The sequence below is a fragment of the Sporobolomyces koalae genome (assembly GCF_050403365.1).
Source record: "Sporobolomyces koalae JCM15063 DNA, S_koalae_JCM15063T_v1_ctg68, whole genome shotgun sequence".
Lineage (NCBI taxonomy): Eukaryota > Fungi > Basidiomycota > Microbotryomycetes > Sporidiobolales > Sporidiobolaceae > Sporobolomyces > Sporobolomyces koalae.
In genome coordinates, this window is record NW_027481703.1 from 38,703 (window position 1) to 51,094 (window position 12,392).

At 55.7% G+C, this 12,392-nt stretch overlaps 4 protein-coding genes across 4 annotated transcripts; 3 read left to right on the forward strand and 1 right to left on the reverse strand.

Moving 5' to 3' along the window:
• Positions 1 to 35: 35 nt before the first annotated feature.
• JCM15063_006570 (RNA binding motif protein 18) lies at positions 36 to 1,030 on the forward strand (the record flags this gene model as incomplete). The annotated part of the gene is made up of 5 exons (XM_076681403.1): positions 36 to 109; positions 168 to 294; positions 380 to 460; positions 537 to 661; positions 751 to 1,030. The coding sequence occupies 5 exons, from the start codon at positions 36 to 38 to the stop codon at positions 1,028 to 1,030; spliced, it is 687 nt and encodes a 228-aa protein (XP_076531483.1).
• A 135-nt stretch (positions 1,031 to 1,165) lies between these two features.
• Positions 1,166 to 5,210, reverse strand: JCM15063_006571 (uncharacterized protein; the record flags this gene model as incomplete). The annotated part of the gene is made up of 13 exons (XM_076681404.1): positions 1,166 to 1,265; positions 1,352 to 1,845; positions 1,934 to 2,292; positions 2,360 to 2,629; positions 2,712 to 2,835; positions 2,911 to 3,097; positions 3,162 to 3,360; positions 3,424 to 3,481; positions 3,545 to 4,570; positions 4,639 to 4,751; positions 4,815 to 4,942; positions 5,037 to 5,067; positions 5,162 to 5,210. The coding sequence occupies 13 exons, from the start codon at positions 5,208 to 5,210 to the stop codon at positions 1,166 to 1,168; spliced, it is 3,138 nt and encodes a 1,045-aa protein (XP_076531484.1).
• A 1,085-nt stretch (positions 5,211 to 6,295) lies between these two features.
• JCM15063_006572 (lipase family protein) lies at positions 6,296 to 8,614 on the forward strand (the record flags this gene model as incomplete). The annotated part of the gene is made up of 8 exons (XM_076681405.1): positions 6,296 to 6,873; positions 6,939 to 7,140; positions 7,207 to 7,336; positions 7,406 to 7,449; positions 7,510 to 7,630; positions 7,696 to 7,958; positions 8,019 to 8,454; positions 8,526 to 8,614. The coding sequence occupies 8 exons, from the start codon at positions 6,296 to 6,298 to the stop codon at positions 8,612 to 8,614; spliced, it is 1,863 nt and encodes a 620-aa protein (XP_076531485.1).
• Positions 8,615 to 9,612: 998 nt separating this feature from the next.
• Positions 9,613 to 12,162, forward strand: SUC2 (beta-fructofuranosidase SUC2; the record flags this gene model as incomplete). Its single annotated transcript, XM_076681406.1, has 7 exons — positions 9,613 to 9,649; positions 9,718 to 10,186; positions 10,268 to 10,371; positions 10,435 to 11,030; positions 11,086 to 11,120; positions 11,185 to 12,038; positions 12,140 to 12,162. The coding sequence occupies 7 exons, from the start codon at positions 9,613 to 9,615 to the stop codon at positions 12,160 to 12,162; spliced, it is 2,118 nt and encodes a 705-aa protein (XP_076531486.1).
• Positions 12,163 to 12,392: the final 230 nt, after the last annotated feature.

Genomic DNA, 12,392 nt, shown 5'->3' on the forward strand with positions numbered 1-12,392 from the left:
CTTTCTCTCTCCCTCGTCCCGCGGCCGTTTGAGCGATGGCCTCAAGCTCGTCTGCCACGACATCGGAGAAGCGGCTGTATATCGGCAACCTGTCGCCGTCAGTCGACGAGTACGTGCTCCGCGAATGTTTTCCTGTCGTGCCCGTCGGCCCCTGATTCGTCGCGCAGGTACTCGCTGATGCAGATATGCGCCAAGTATGGCAAGATTGCCAAACTCGACTATTTGTTTCACAAGACGGGCCCGCAAAAGGGCAAACCGCGAGGATACGCTTTCGTCGAGTACGCTACGAAAGAGGTGCGCACAGCCCCCCTCGTCCTTGCGCGTATATGGCACTCTCCCCGCGTTCCCCGTTCGACTGACTCACTCTACCTCGCTTCAGGAAGCTCTCCGGGCCAAGACTACGTTGCACGACAAAGTTTTGCGAGGCCGGAAACTGATCGTCTCGCTCGCATCCGAACAAGTCTGTCTGCCCCTCCCCCTTGGCGCCGAGCTGCCCGATCGCGGCTAGCTGACTCACTTGAGAGAACGTGCTGCAGGATCCAGCCCAGTCAACTGCCATGTTGGCCGGTGGCAAGAAACGTCGAACGGGAGGTCCCGTCTCGAGCGAGCCGAACCGTCCGACCGCCATCTCGCTGCTCAAAGGTCAAGGAGTCGCACACGCGTTCGTCCTGCTTCTTCCCATTCTCTCTATCTCGCCTTGCCATTGTTGTCAGCCCTTGCCCTGACTCGGCGCAACTGCTCTTTGTGCAGACCGACGAACCGCAAGATTGCCGCGCTCGAAGCGAAACTTGCCCTAATGCAGCAAAAGAAGGATGCGACACCAACCGAATCTCGACCAGCATCATCGACCTCGACCGAACGAGGAGCGGATGAATTCTTGAATGACCTCTTGACGCCTTCGTCGGCGTCCACCGATCAAACTCTCGATCCTGTGCCTTTGAGCGCAGGACGATTACCGATCGATACACTCAAAGCCGGACTTCCCGCGCGGCCTAGTTTCGAATCGACGGAACCGCCTAGAAAACTGTAAAAGCCGCTGGTCGCTGCTCTCGCCTCTCAGACACACTCTCTCTCGCTCGGATCTGCCGCATATCTTGTTGTTGACAATGTACATGCTTTGTTCCCATCATGGATCAAATGTTTTGGATCTCGTGTAAAAAGAACCCTAGTATCCTTCGTCTTCAGTGTCGCTATTGCCTCCGGTCCTCGAATTGCGAGGCGGGAACCTGCCGCTGTTCTGTCGGTGAGGATAGAATGTCGAGTATCTGTGATTAATAGACGATTGGATCGAAATCGCGTTAGTCTCGGTGAAAGGAGAGAGAGTGTGTGATTCAAGGGAAAAAAGGCGGACCTCGTTTCCCGTTCTTCCTCGTCATCCTCGTCATCTTCAACGCCATCACTGTCAACTCCAGCTCCTAAGAGGCCTCTCGTAGGACCTCGAGGAGATTCGGGTTCCTCGCTGCCTCTCCAAGCTCGGCTAGGATCCGCATCACTTCCTTCACTACTCGCCGTACTCCAGCCTCTCCTAACTCCCCCACCTCTCTGCGCCCGACCTGCGTTCGCGACGTTCGTCGAAGGGTTTGGAGACGCTCCGAACCCTCGTTCGACCCCTCGTTTGAACTTTCTCCATCCTCTTCCGAGGTCGATCACGACGAGTGCGTCTTTGACCGCTTGTGGCAACTCGCCCGTGTGAGTGGGAGAGACCGGTTCGGGAGGTGTTGGAAGCCAGGGTTCGGGTAGGTGTCCAAACAACGCTGGGTGCCCATAGCGTTTGTTCGCCGAAGTCTGCAACACTCCCGGGTACGAATCGGACAGAGGAGGTTGAGAGTAATCCGTGAATGGAGTCTATCATGTTCCACAAAGAAGCCGCCACGTTAGTCACCTGAAGAGTGGCAGAGAGGAGACACGAGAGAGAAAGAAACCCGTATCTCACCTTGGCGACTGCGTAAACTCCTTCTCCCTGATGCCCGTACCTCCCTCGATTCAAGTTGGTCTGACTCGTCGTGACCGGGTGTCCCTGTCGCAATTGAATGACGTCTCCCGCATTCGCTCCGTGGGTTACTTCGGCCGCTTGTGACAAGTTGACGAAGCGCGATAACGGAGTGTACACCGAAGAGAGGTACAGCATTGTGACGAGCGTCGAGAGCGACAAAGGGACCATCAGGACCGACAGGAGGAACGCCTTGCGCACAGTGAACAACCCGAGCATGAACAGTTGGAAGATGAGGAGCGCCAATCCGACTCGATTGAACGCGATCGGCCATGCTTGTCCTCGCGATTCGTAGGGTCGGTCTGAATATCTTGACGAGTCAGCGAAAACGAGAACACGAGGACTCGACGCGAGATAATTATGACTGACAGAAGACAAACAGGAACCGGTACTTGTACACGAGGTACGCGAGTCCAAAGTACATAGTCGTGAACGGCAAGATCGCCGGCATGATGACCGAATACGTCAATCCCAACGTCCAGATCAGCAGTGCTTGCGGGTACACGACACCAAGGTTGACCATCGATGGCGCGTTGAGCTCGGCGTAGTCGCGCGGGGTCTTGGTCAGGAAGATCTGGTAAAAGTAGCGAGGAATGACGGTGCCGAGCTCAAGCAGTTGCAATGGCATCAAAGCGAGACCTGAATCCGCAAGTCGTGTCGTCTGTCAGCGAGCGAAAGCGATATTTGCGGCTGATACAGAAATGCTTGGCGTTGTACGTACCGGAAAGCATGACATAGGCGACCATGAAGTTGCGAGTGTTGGGCAATGTCGTCGCGAGCTTGTCGAGCACTTTCGCCGGACTTTGCGAAATGTCTTGCAAGAGCTGATACGTCGAGGCCGAGATCTGTTCCGAAGCCATTCCCGGTTAGAGTTAATCATAATCGGCAAGCGGGAACAATCTGGTAGAGATACAACTCACAAACACCAGCAACGTCGTCAGGACCAGAGAGATGTGGTATTTCTTGAGCTGCGACAGCTCGATCCAGCTTCTCGCTTGAAGCCCTTGGAAGATCGAGAGCGCCTCGAGGAAGTAGGGCAGGAAGTTGTTAAAGATGACCAACGCCAATGATGGAAGCGTAGTCTGGATAATACCACGCAAGCGAGGGCTGATGTTGCGCAAAAGGATCAGTATGGCGACGAATGTACTCCCGAGGTGCGCGCGGAGCTTACCTCTTTTCGATGATGGCGGCGAGTCTCGGGACAGTCTCCTTAACGGTATCCCAGCTGAGTAGGGATGCCAGTGCGGCGACTGGCACGGACCACACCGAGAGCAGGACTAGCATGATCAAGACGACTAGGACGCGGCGAATGAAGATCGAAGAGTTCGATAGGTTCAGGTTGCCCCAATTGATGTCCCGGGGTTCAGGGGCTAGTACAGTCGGACGGCTCGTCAGAGTAAGCTTAGATGAGCTTGCGTGGGATAAGGGCTCACCTAGCTCGGACCTGAACTCGGTTGCCGAAGGATAGTGTACCGTTTGGACGGCGATTTGCTGTAGTTGACAGAGAGCGAGTTCAGCTTGAGGATCAAAAGCGTGATGCGCCAAACGACTCACAGCAGCAGCCAAGCTCTGAAACGTGACAAATGCCGTTCCCGTCGGTCGGAACTTGCCTCTCCTTCGGTTTCGAACAGCGTCGTCGGCCTTCCTGAACTGTTCAGCGTAGTAGTCGAGCGCGTCTACCTTCTTGGCAAACCAGTGGGGTCGTAGCGTCGGTCGTCGCTTGTTCGAGATGATGTTGGGTGGTGCTGAAGCGGCAAACGCTCGTGCAGACAAGATCGATTCGACGTCGTTTTCAGCCGAGAGGGGCCCGTTGTCGCTCTGTTGCGCTGTGTGAGATTCTCTGGCAGTGCCTTCCTCGTCACCGACATCGATCAATTGCCCTTCTTGAGGGCCACTGGTACTCGAGTCGACTGCTTGCTCCTCGTCTGCGGTAGTCTTGTCCGATTCAGACAAGATGCGTTCGACCTCGACGTCCCGATCGTATCCAAACACGGCATCTTTCCCTTCGGCCGGTACCGGATTGCCGAGATATTTGGACCAAGCTTCCTCGAGCGTCCTGAGCGCTCTCGTTCTCCTCTCGAGAAACTCGCGCATCGACCCAATCGCGCGAGTCACGACCACGCTCTCGACTGCCAATCCCGACGAGCCTTCTCCGACGTTCTCCCCCACCCTGATCCCTTCGAAGTAATCGGCCAGTGCGCGTTCGGATCGGAGATGGCGGGGAAGATCCGTAATCATGACGGTGCGAGCGGGCATCGAGTGGGCGAGCTCGAGCGAGAAGAGTTGGCGCAGAGGGACGTAGCGTCTCCAATTGCGATGCAGGAAAACGAGAGCGAGGATCGTAAACAGGTAGGTAAATGCGAGGTGGGACGTGAGGTATAGCGTCGAACCGTGGTTGACTGGTCGTAGCGAGACAGTCTGGGAAGCAAATTCGAACGCGCGGCCTTGTTCAGTCGAGTTGGTGGGTGGAACCCCTTCGAGCGTGCCATTTTCGCGCCAATTGATCGGGACGAGGACCGAAAAGGCGACGATCGTGCAAGTCAAGAAAAAGAGGAACCCTGTTCGGAGGAACGAGAGGAGCTGTTTTACAGAGGCACCTGATCAGCTCGCTCGTGATCTAGCTGATATGTGAGCAATGGCCAGCGTACGACTGCTGCATCGAGACCGACGAGTTGGAGGACAACAAACTCTGAAGTCCTGAGTGTCGGCAGGACCCATCCGAAGAATGAGTCGTGATCGTGCACCTCGTGTGGAGAGAATCCTACAGCCGTGCTCGCAAGTTCAGCTTGGACAAACGCGAGGACAAGCGAGAGGCGCGACGGACCTTTGAGCAGAGTGCGCGGTTTGTACAGCACTTTGAACTTTTCCATCCTTCTCAGGGTGCAGAACAGCAGGAACGAGAGCACTCCAATCGTGAGAGAGAGTGTCAATTGTGTGCTGAACCACGGGCCTCTACAAGGCAGGTTACGCGAGGGGGATCGGAATCAGTGACGTTCGGTGAATGCAGAAGCACCACAAATAGCTTGAGCCATGCGAGCGAGCTTACGTGTACTTGCTGAGTTGACCGCCTGGTAATCCTGTCGACCGTCACAGAAGGGTAAGTCGAGCATCAGAGCGGGTAGCAGCGAAGGTGCTGCGGTGGGGGTTTGAGAAGAGCGGGATGACGCGTACCAGGCGAGTCTTCGCCATCGTCGGCGAGAGCTATCATGTAGCTCTGCATTTGTGGCTTCAAGCTGCCGGGTTAACGTCGTGTGCGCGTGATGACGGAGGGCGACCAGGTCACAAACCTCGCCCGCCGAACGCAACGCCCAAACACCACCCTCTCTCTCTTCCACAGTCGCAACCGTTGTCTCGATTCGGTCCGAACTTCCCAGACTCGTCTTGAGGCCCGCCTTTCGAAGAACGTTATCGCAGTCTCACGTGTTTCGGCTCTGACGCGTCATGCGCCGTCTTCGAACTCGCAACGCTCCAGTCCACCTCTCAGTCTGCGACAGAGTCTGCTCGATTCCAGCTAGGCTATCTCGAGTGGATGAACATGGTACTGGCGGTCGCCCATGCCCGGAAAACGCTTGCATGGGATGAGCTTTCGCTCCCTCGGGCCGCCTTTCCTGCTGAACGCTGGCACCATTCACCCTCCCCCTGATCACGCACGAGCTCCTGTCTTCGAACCGACCTGCTCGTGTACAGAAAGCAGCTGTGTCCGCTGGCCAAGGGACCGACTAGAGCCGACAGCTCGGCCCCGAACTCCCGAAATGCCGGAAAGACAGACAGACAGTCGGTTTTTGAAGGCAAGTGTTGGTCGCTAGCAAGAGTGCTGGTAGAGTTGCTTTCCTGGCGAAGTCTTTGCGAGGGAGGTGAGGGTTTTTGGCAAGCTCAAGCCTTCGAATTCCACGATCTCGCCGCTCTCGGACTCGCTAGCTCGCTTAAAATTGATAGATCTTGAGGCGCGCGACGTAAAATTGGATGCCTATTCACGTCATGACCTTTAGAAGGGACGTCGCCGAATGCGTTTACATGGTTACAAGGTGGACGCTCATCTTGCACGTGAAAAAGCTTGTAAACGCAACTCGCTCTGTTCAGAAGCTCGAGACTTAGTTGCGCTAAAACTTGAGGTGCTCTCGGATGTAAGACTGCCTTAAAGCCGACCGATGCACGAGGTGCGCGGGGTACGCGCGGTCCGCGATACTGGACAGGAGTAGTGATGACCGTCACGCGCTTCGCTGATCGTCAACCTCTTCCTCTTCCCCACTCTCTCTTCCTTCCTCTTGCTGGCCTGCTGCTGCCTCTTCGGTCACTTCGCTCGACATGTCCGCTTCGAACGACAGCAACGCTTCTGCCGCTTCCAAAGGCAAAGGCTCCGCCGATAGGCAGCACAAAACGAAACAGCCCGTCATCTCCGCCTTCTCGATTCCTGCTTCTCACGCTTCAGAGCTCGCGAACCTCACTGCCAAGCCCACTGATAGGCAATCGTGGCTCTCACGAGCGAGGAACTCGGTTCCGCTGGCGTTCGTACTATACCTGTTGAACACGGTCACGAGCTGGTGTTGGACTCTCGCAACCTCGCCAGCTGCGATACTGCTCGATCCGCTCTCAACCACTGCAGCACTCGTTGTGTACCCGTTCGTCTGGTTCGGTCTCGCAATTGCCACCCTCGTCTTCTGGCTCGCCGGTCTCCTCGGAGGGGGCGATCTTATCCGTTCAATCGCCGACAAACATGCGCATGGCTATTCGATGGTGCAGTGGGCGAATCCCGAAATCTTCGATAGCGAGAGCAACGAGACGATGAAGAGCGCTCGCAAAATGCTCGCTGGCAAGTACCGCACGACGATCCCTCCCGGCGCCGACATCAGCGACGACAACCCGCTCTTTGGGGTCGCGAGGACGTGAGCTCGTCTCTCTTCTGTCCTGTCGGTAGGAAGTGTTCTTTGACGGTACAAACTTTTTGCAGCGTGCGAATCTTCTCGATCCCGCTCGCCAAGGCTTTGCTCCTCATGTCGGCTCTCGTCTATGAGCGCAAGGACGAGTATGTCCGGCGCGCGAGCGATTTGACTGCACAAGCTCTCCGTAGCAAGGACGAAGGACAGCGCGCAAGGCTTCTGAAGGAGGTCGAGAACGAACTCGTTAAATCGGAAGAAGTCATCAAGCAACAGGTGCCATCCGCGTGTCTTCGCTTGGTTCTCCTATTCCCAAAGCTGATCTACGTGAGGTTGACACAGGCTGAAACGTGGGGCTTCAAATACGAGGGCGTGTCGGAACTTGGATCGAGTCAAGGCGGTCCCTTTGCGTCGATTTTTTACACCTCGGCCAAATCCCATGAGGACCCCTTCATCGTTCTCACGTTCAAAGGCGAGCTTCAGATTCATATTCGAATGATCCACGAGACACTGATCTTTGCGTCAAATCGATCGTACGTAGGCACTGGCCCGCAGAACTTTGCAGAATTCCTCGTTGACGCAACGGTGCGTTCCAGTCCTCTCTCGCTCACAATGACTCGACTGATCAATCGTCACCGCATCTAGATCAATCGCGTTCCCGCTGGAGTGTTCTTCGGGGCCGGCAGCGGCACCGCTCATCAGGGATTTTACACGAGCCTATTCATGACGAGCGACTCGAAGCGTCGTTCCGGATCTGATGCTTACGGTCGGCTAGTGCCATGATTTTCTGAGTAGTTCGTGTCGAGTCTCACTGTCGCCGTGCTCATACAGGTACTATCGTGCGCACCCTCGCTCACACCGCCTTGAGGATGAAACAAGAACTCGCTGCAGTCCGCGAAATCGAAGTCTCGCAAGTCCCCCAGATCCCGCTGTGGGTCGCCGGCCACTCGCTAGGGTCTGCTCTCGCCTCGCTGTTCTATGCTCGCTGCTTGCGTTCTCCCGACGACCTCGGTACCAACTTGCTCCTGCGTGACTGCTACTCGTTTGGAACTCCCCGTCTCGGCGATGGCAACTTCACGTCGGCGTTTGAACAAGTGTGTCGTGTTTTCTTTCTCCGCCCACATTCCCGCGCTAACTCGAATTTGCGCCTGTAGAGCTTGATCACTCCTCGCGACCGCGCACAAATCCTATGGAGGGTCCAGAATCACCTCGACATCGTCACAATGGTCCCACCTGGACTTGCTGACAACGAGCGCGGTCGTTCGACCCTCTCTGTCGCCTCGGTTCTCAACTTTGCACACCTCGGCCCTGCGCTCGTCCTTCGCCCTTTCAGCTGGCGTCTGTTCAAGAAGCGTGCCAAGACGTACCGTGTCGACGAGATTGGAGTCTTTCACGAAGCCGTTTCGGTCCAGATCGCTGACGAGAACTACCGCGGAGGATTCGAGATCTCGCAAGCTAACGCTGCCTCGGTCGGCTACACGGCAACGAGCAAGATCCGCAAGACCAAGTTGGCGTTCAGCCGTGCTGCGAACGATTGGGCGAATCCCTTGAACCTGCTCAAGCTCCTTCCTGCTCCCCTCTACGATCACTGTGAGTCAACATCTTTTCCTCGAGAGCTTCCTTGTCCTCGAGCTGAATTGGGGCCACACTTCGGCGCGCAGTCCCTGCCGCATACCTCGCAGATCTCGATCTCATGCAGGCCGCGATTACGCGTAGCGGCTCACAACCGCCCACTGACGATTTGATGTGAAGAATGACATGTCGCCAACGCTTGCTCCCACCACCGAAAGAATAAAAAAAGACTGTCTGTGCGCAGGCATGCGACAGAAAGACGTCGATTCTACATTCCTGCTTGTCTCCCTTTGTTTCTGACGACCACTGTTCTCGTTTGTTTACCCCGGCACCTTTGCCGATCAGTACCATACCTCCTTTGCTGTATCGTTACCCCTGAAATTGCAGTGCCATCCGCCGTCAAACTCTCTGTCTCTCCCGCATAGCACGCAGGCATCGAGAAACACAACACGACTGGTACGGCTACTCTCGCGTCATTTCCGAGGCGAGAGCCAGCATAACGCGCAGATCATGACCCAAAGCCGAGCACTGTTGACGCCACTGCAAAGCTTACAAACTGCTCGGCGCCGAGCTGCGAGCTGACTCTCGGAGACCGTTAGCGATTGCCTCGGCGAGCGGTGCAGTACACTGCGCGAAGACAACAAAGGGCATCAAAAGAACAAGCGGGCATGTGAGGCGTCCGCGTCAAGTTTGACCTTCTCTAGTCGCTCAAATCGATGTCGGTATTTTCTCGCGTCCCTCGAAACCCGAATTTCGAATGCTGTGCAAAGACGTTTCAGCCTAAGACGATGCACCGCGCGTGCAGCAGCGTGGAAACTGCAGGTACAAGCGAGTTTTGCGCCGCTAAGCGGTGAACGAGCACCTTCTTTTTTCGTCATGGTCACAGCCGCACCGGTGTGTCGTCACTGCGAAGGAAACGGACCCTGCCCCGGAAAAATCTGGAACAGACGGTGACGGTGCCCCCAAGAAAAGCGCAATGTGCAAAGCTGTCGTCGTCGTCGTTGCTCCCCGTCTCTCATCACTTTCTCCCGAACGCTCCGCTGCATCAGGATTCAGCGACTGCTCTCTGGCCTTTTATCGATTGCAGATTTCGGAGTTTCGACAAGCGAACAAAACACGCCTTTAAGCCGGTGTATTTGAGCAATCAACCCCCACCGGACCGCGACTTTTTCGGAAATGAAACGCTTCTCCTCTGGAGTGTTGCCAGCCACGAGTGAGTCTTGCCCAGCTCAACAGTCCTGACGAGCGAACGGTCAAGTTGACGCCTTGAATCGGAACCAGTCGGCGCTGCGCTCTTCGCTGCTTCCTCGGCCTTCGCGCAGGACGCAACTTCGGCATCCATGACTGCTCTGGCTAGTGAAGCCTCGAGCGCGGTAACATCTGCAGTCTCGACGGCCAGCAACTCGATCGTGTCGCAATCTGCTTCAACGACTGCCACCTCTACCAACTCTTCCGCCTCTTCGTCGGCGGTGGCTTCTTCGTCGGCGGTGGCTTCCTCGACTGCGACGTCCTCTTCCGCGATTCCTTCCAACTCTTATGGACCTATGGCTGGAGGAGGATACGGTGCGTTCAACGTGACTCCCGAAATCGCAATCAACACGACCACTCCGTTTAACTACTCGGAACCGTACCGTGACCAATTCCACCATTCGCCTCCGTTCAATTGGATGAATGACCCGAACGGCCCTCTCTACGTGAACGGTACCTACCACCTGTACTACCAGTACAACCCGTCGACCGATGGACTCGTGTGAGCCTCTATTCTTCCAAGCGTTTCAGTCTGATTCTGTCCACGCAGTTCCCTGACTTTCTTTGGCTTGACGGCAAAAAGTGCCGCGAACCAGAGCTGGGGACATGCAACCTCGCAAGACCTTGTTCACTGGGAGACTCAACCGGTCGCGATTGTAGCGACCGAGAGCGAGCTCATCTTCTCCGGTACGTCGCACGCACCTCGAGCCAAAATTCGATTTGTGACTGACTCGCGTCTGACTGTGACAGGATCCGCTGTTGTCGACACAAACAACACTGCCGGGTTCGGAGCTGATGCGCTCGTTGCAATTTACGCGACTGCCCATATCCAAGACAACGTTCTCGGCCGCCAGGCAATTTCGATCGCTTACTCGACTGACAATGGCACATCGTACACGAAGTACCAAGAGGGAGCTCCTGTCATCAACCTCAACACTTCCGATTTGCGCGACCCGAACGTCAAGTGGGACTCGAACGCCTCGCACTGGCGCTTGTCTGCGGTCCTTGCCGAGACGTACCAAGTCATCTTCTTCTCTTCGACTGACCTCAAGAACTGGACCGAACTTTCGACCTACGGCCCTGGAAATGCCACCACGGGAGGAGTTTGGGAATGCCCCGACTTGTTCTCGCTTCCCGACCCTGCCAACCCGGAGCAGAACGTTTCTGTACTCATCGTCTCGGTTAACCCTGGAGGGATTGCCGGTGGATCCGGTACCTGGTACCTTCTCGGAGACTATGCGAACGGAACTTTCACCCCGAACGACCGTGCTCAGAACCCTGCTGGCGTTGAGAACTGGCTCGACTTCGGTGCTGACAACTACGCTGGCTTGACCTTCACCGATGCTGTGAGTCTAAAATCAGCGCGGCTCGAAATCGATTGCTGACTCCTGAGCCGAACAGCCCGAAACGACCTTTATCGGATGGATGTCCAACTGGTAAGCCATTCTGATTTCAGCTTGCCTACTAAGTACCGAGCTCACGATCTGTCGCCGACGATAGGTGGTATGGTCAAGAGGTTCCCACTTCGCCTTGGAGGTCGGCCAACACCATCCCTCGTGCGCTCTCTCTGAAGCAAACCGCCAACGGCACTCTTCAATTGCACCAGGAGCCGGTCTCGTCTCTGCGCCAGCTCTACACCCCTATCTCGAACTCGACCTCGACCTACAACGGCACATCGACGAACCAGACGATCGATGGTGTCTCGGGCGAAACCCTGCACCTTGATGCTGTCATCCGGGTCGGCAACGCTTCGACCGTCGGCTTCAACGTTCGCGTCGGTGGAGATCAATACACCTCGATCGGCTACAACGCCTCGTCGCAACAAATCTTTATCGACCGCACTCACTCTGGCAACTCTTCGTTCAACGAGACCCAATTCCCGGTCTATCACGGAGGACCGATCCAGCTCGAGAATGACGAGGTCAAGTTTGAAATCTTTGTCGACGTCGGTTCGGTTGAAGTGTTTGCCGAGTCGGGCTCGCAGACCGTCTTGACCGACATCATCTTCCCGGACGCCAACTCGACTGGCGTTCAGTTCTTTGCGACCAACGGTACGGCCGAGCTCGTCTCGTTCCAAGCTGCCGAAATCCAGTCGATCTGGACCAACTCGACCACGTCCTCGTCGAACAATGGCACTAGTTCCACTTCGTCGGCAGTCGGATCCGCGACTCAGACTGGGGGACCCGTCTCGACTGGTAGCGTCTCGCTGCCTTCGTCGTCTGCCACCTCTGCTACCTCTGCCACCTCTGCCACCGCTTCGTCCGCTTCGGGAACGATTGCATCTGTCGCTTCGATCGCCACCGGTGGACTCTTGCCGCCTACTCAATCCGCTGCTGCTCAGCGCTACGCTCGAGGTGAGTTATGAAAAGTCGACGCTCAAAACGAAAATCTTGTCTTCTCATCAGGAGTCTGTGCTGACATTCTGCTTCTTTAATTTCTTGCTTCTCCTGAACAGCCATCCTCCGCAGCGACTACTAGAGCAATATTGCCAACGAGTTTCTCATAAACACAGACCCTTGTTGCCATCTCTCCTACTCTTCGCTTCGTTACTATCTCTCCCAATACACACTGCACAAAGCAAAAACACCCCTTTTGATTTAGTTCCCTTTCCTTCTCGTCTGTTCTTTATCCTTCTCAAAGTATATATCTGCTTCTGCAAGTGCAATACCTTGTGCAAGCCCCGTTCTTCTAGTCCGCAGTAAGAGACG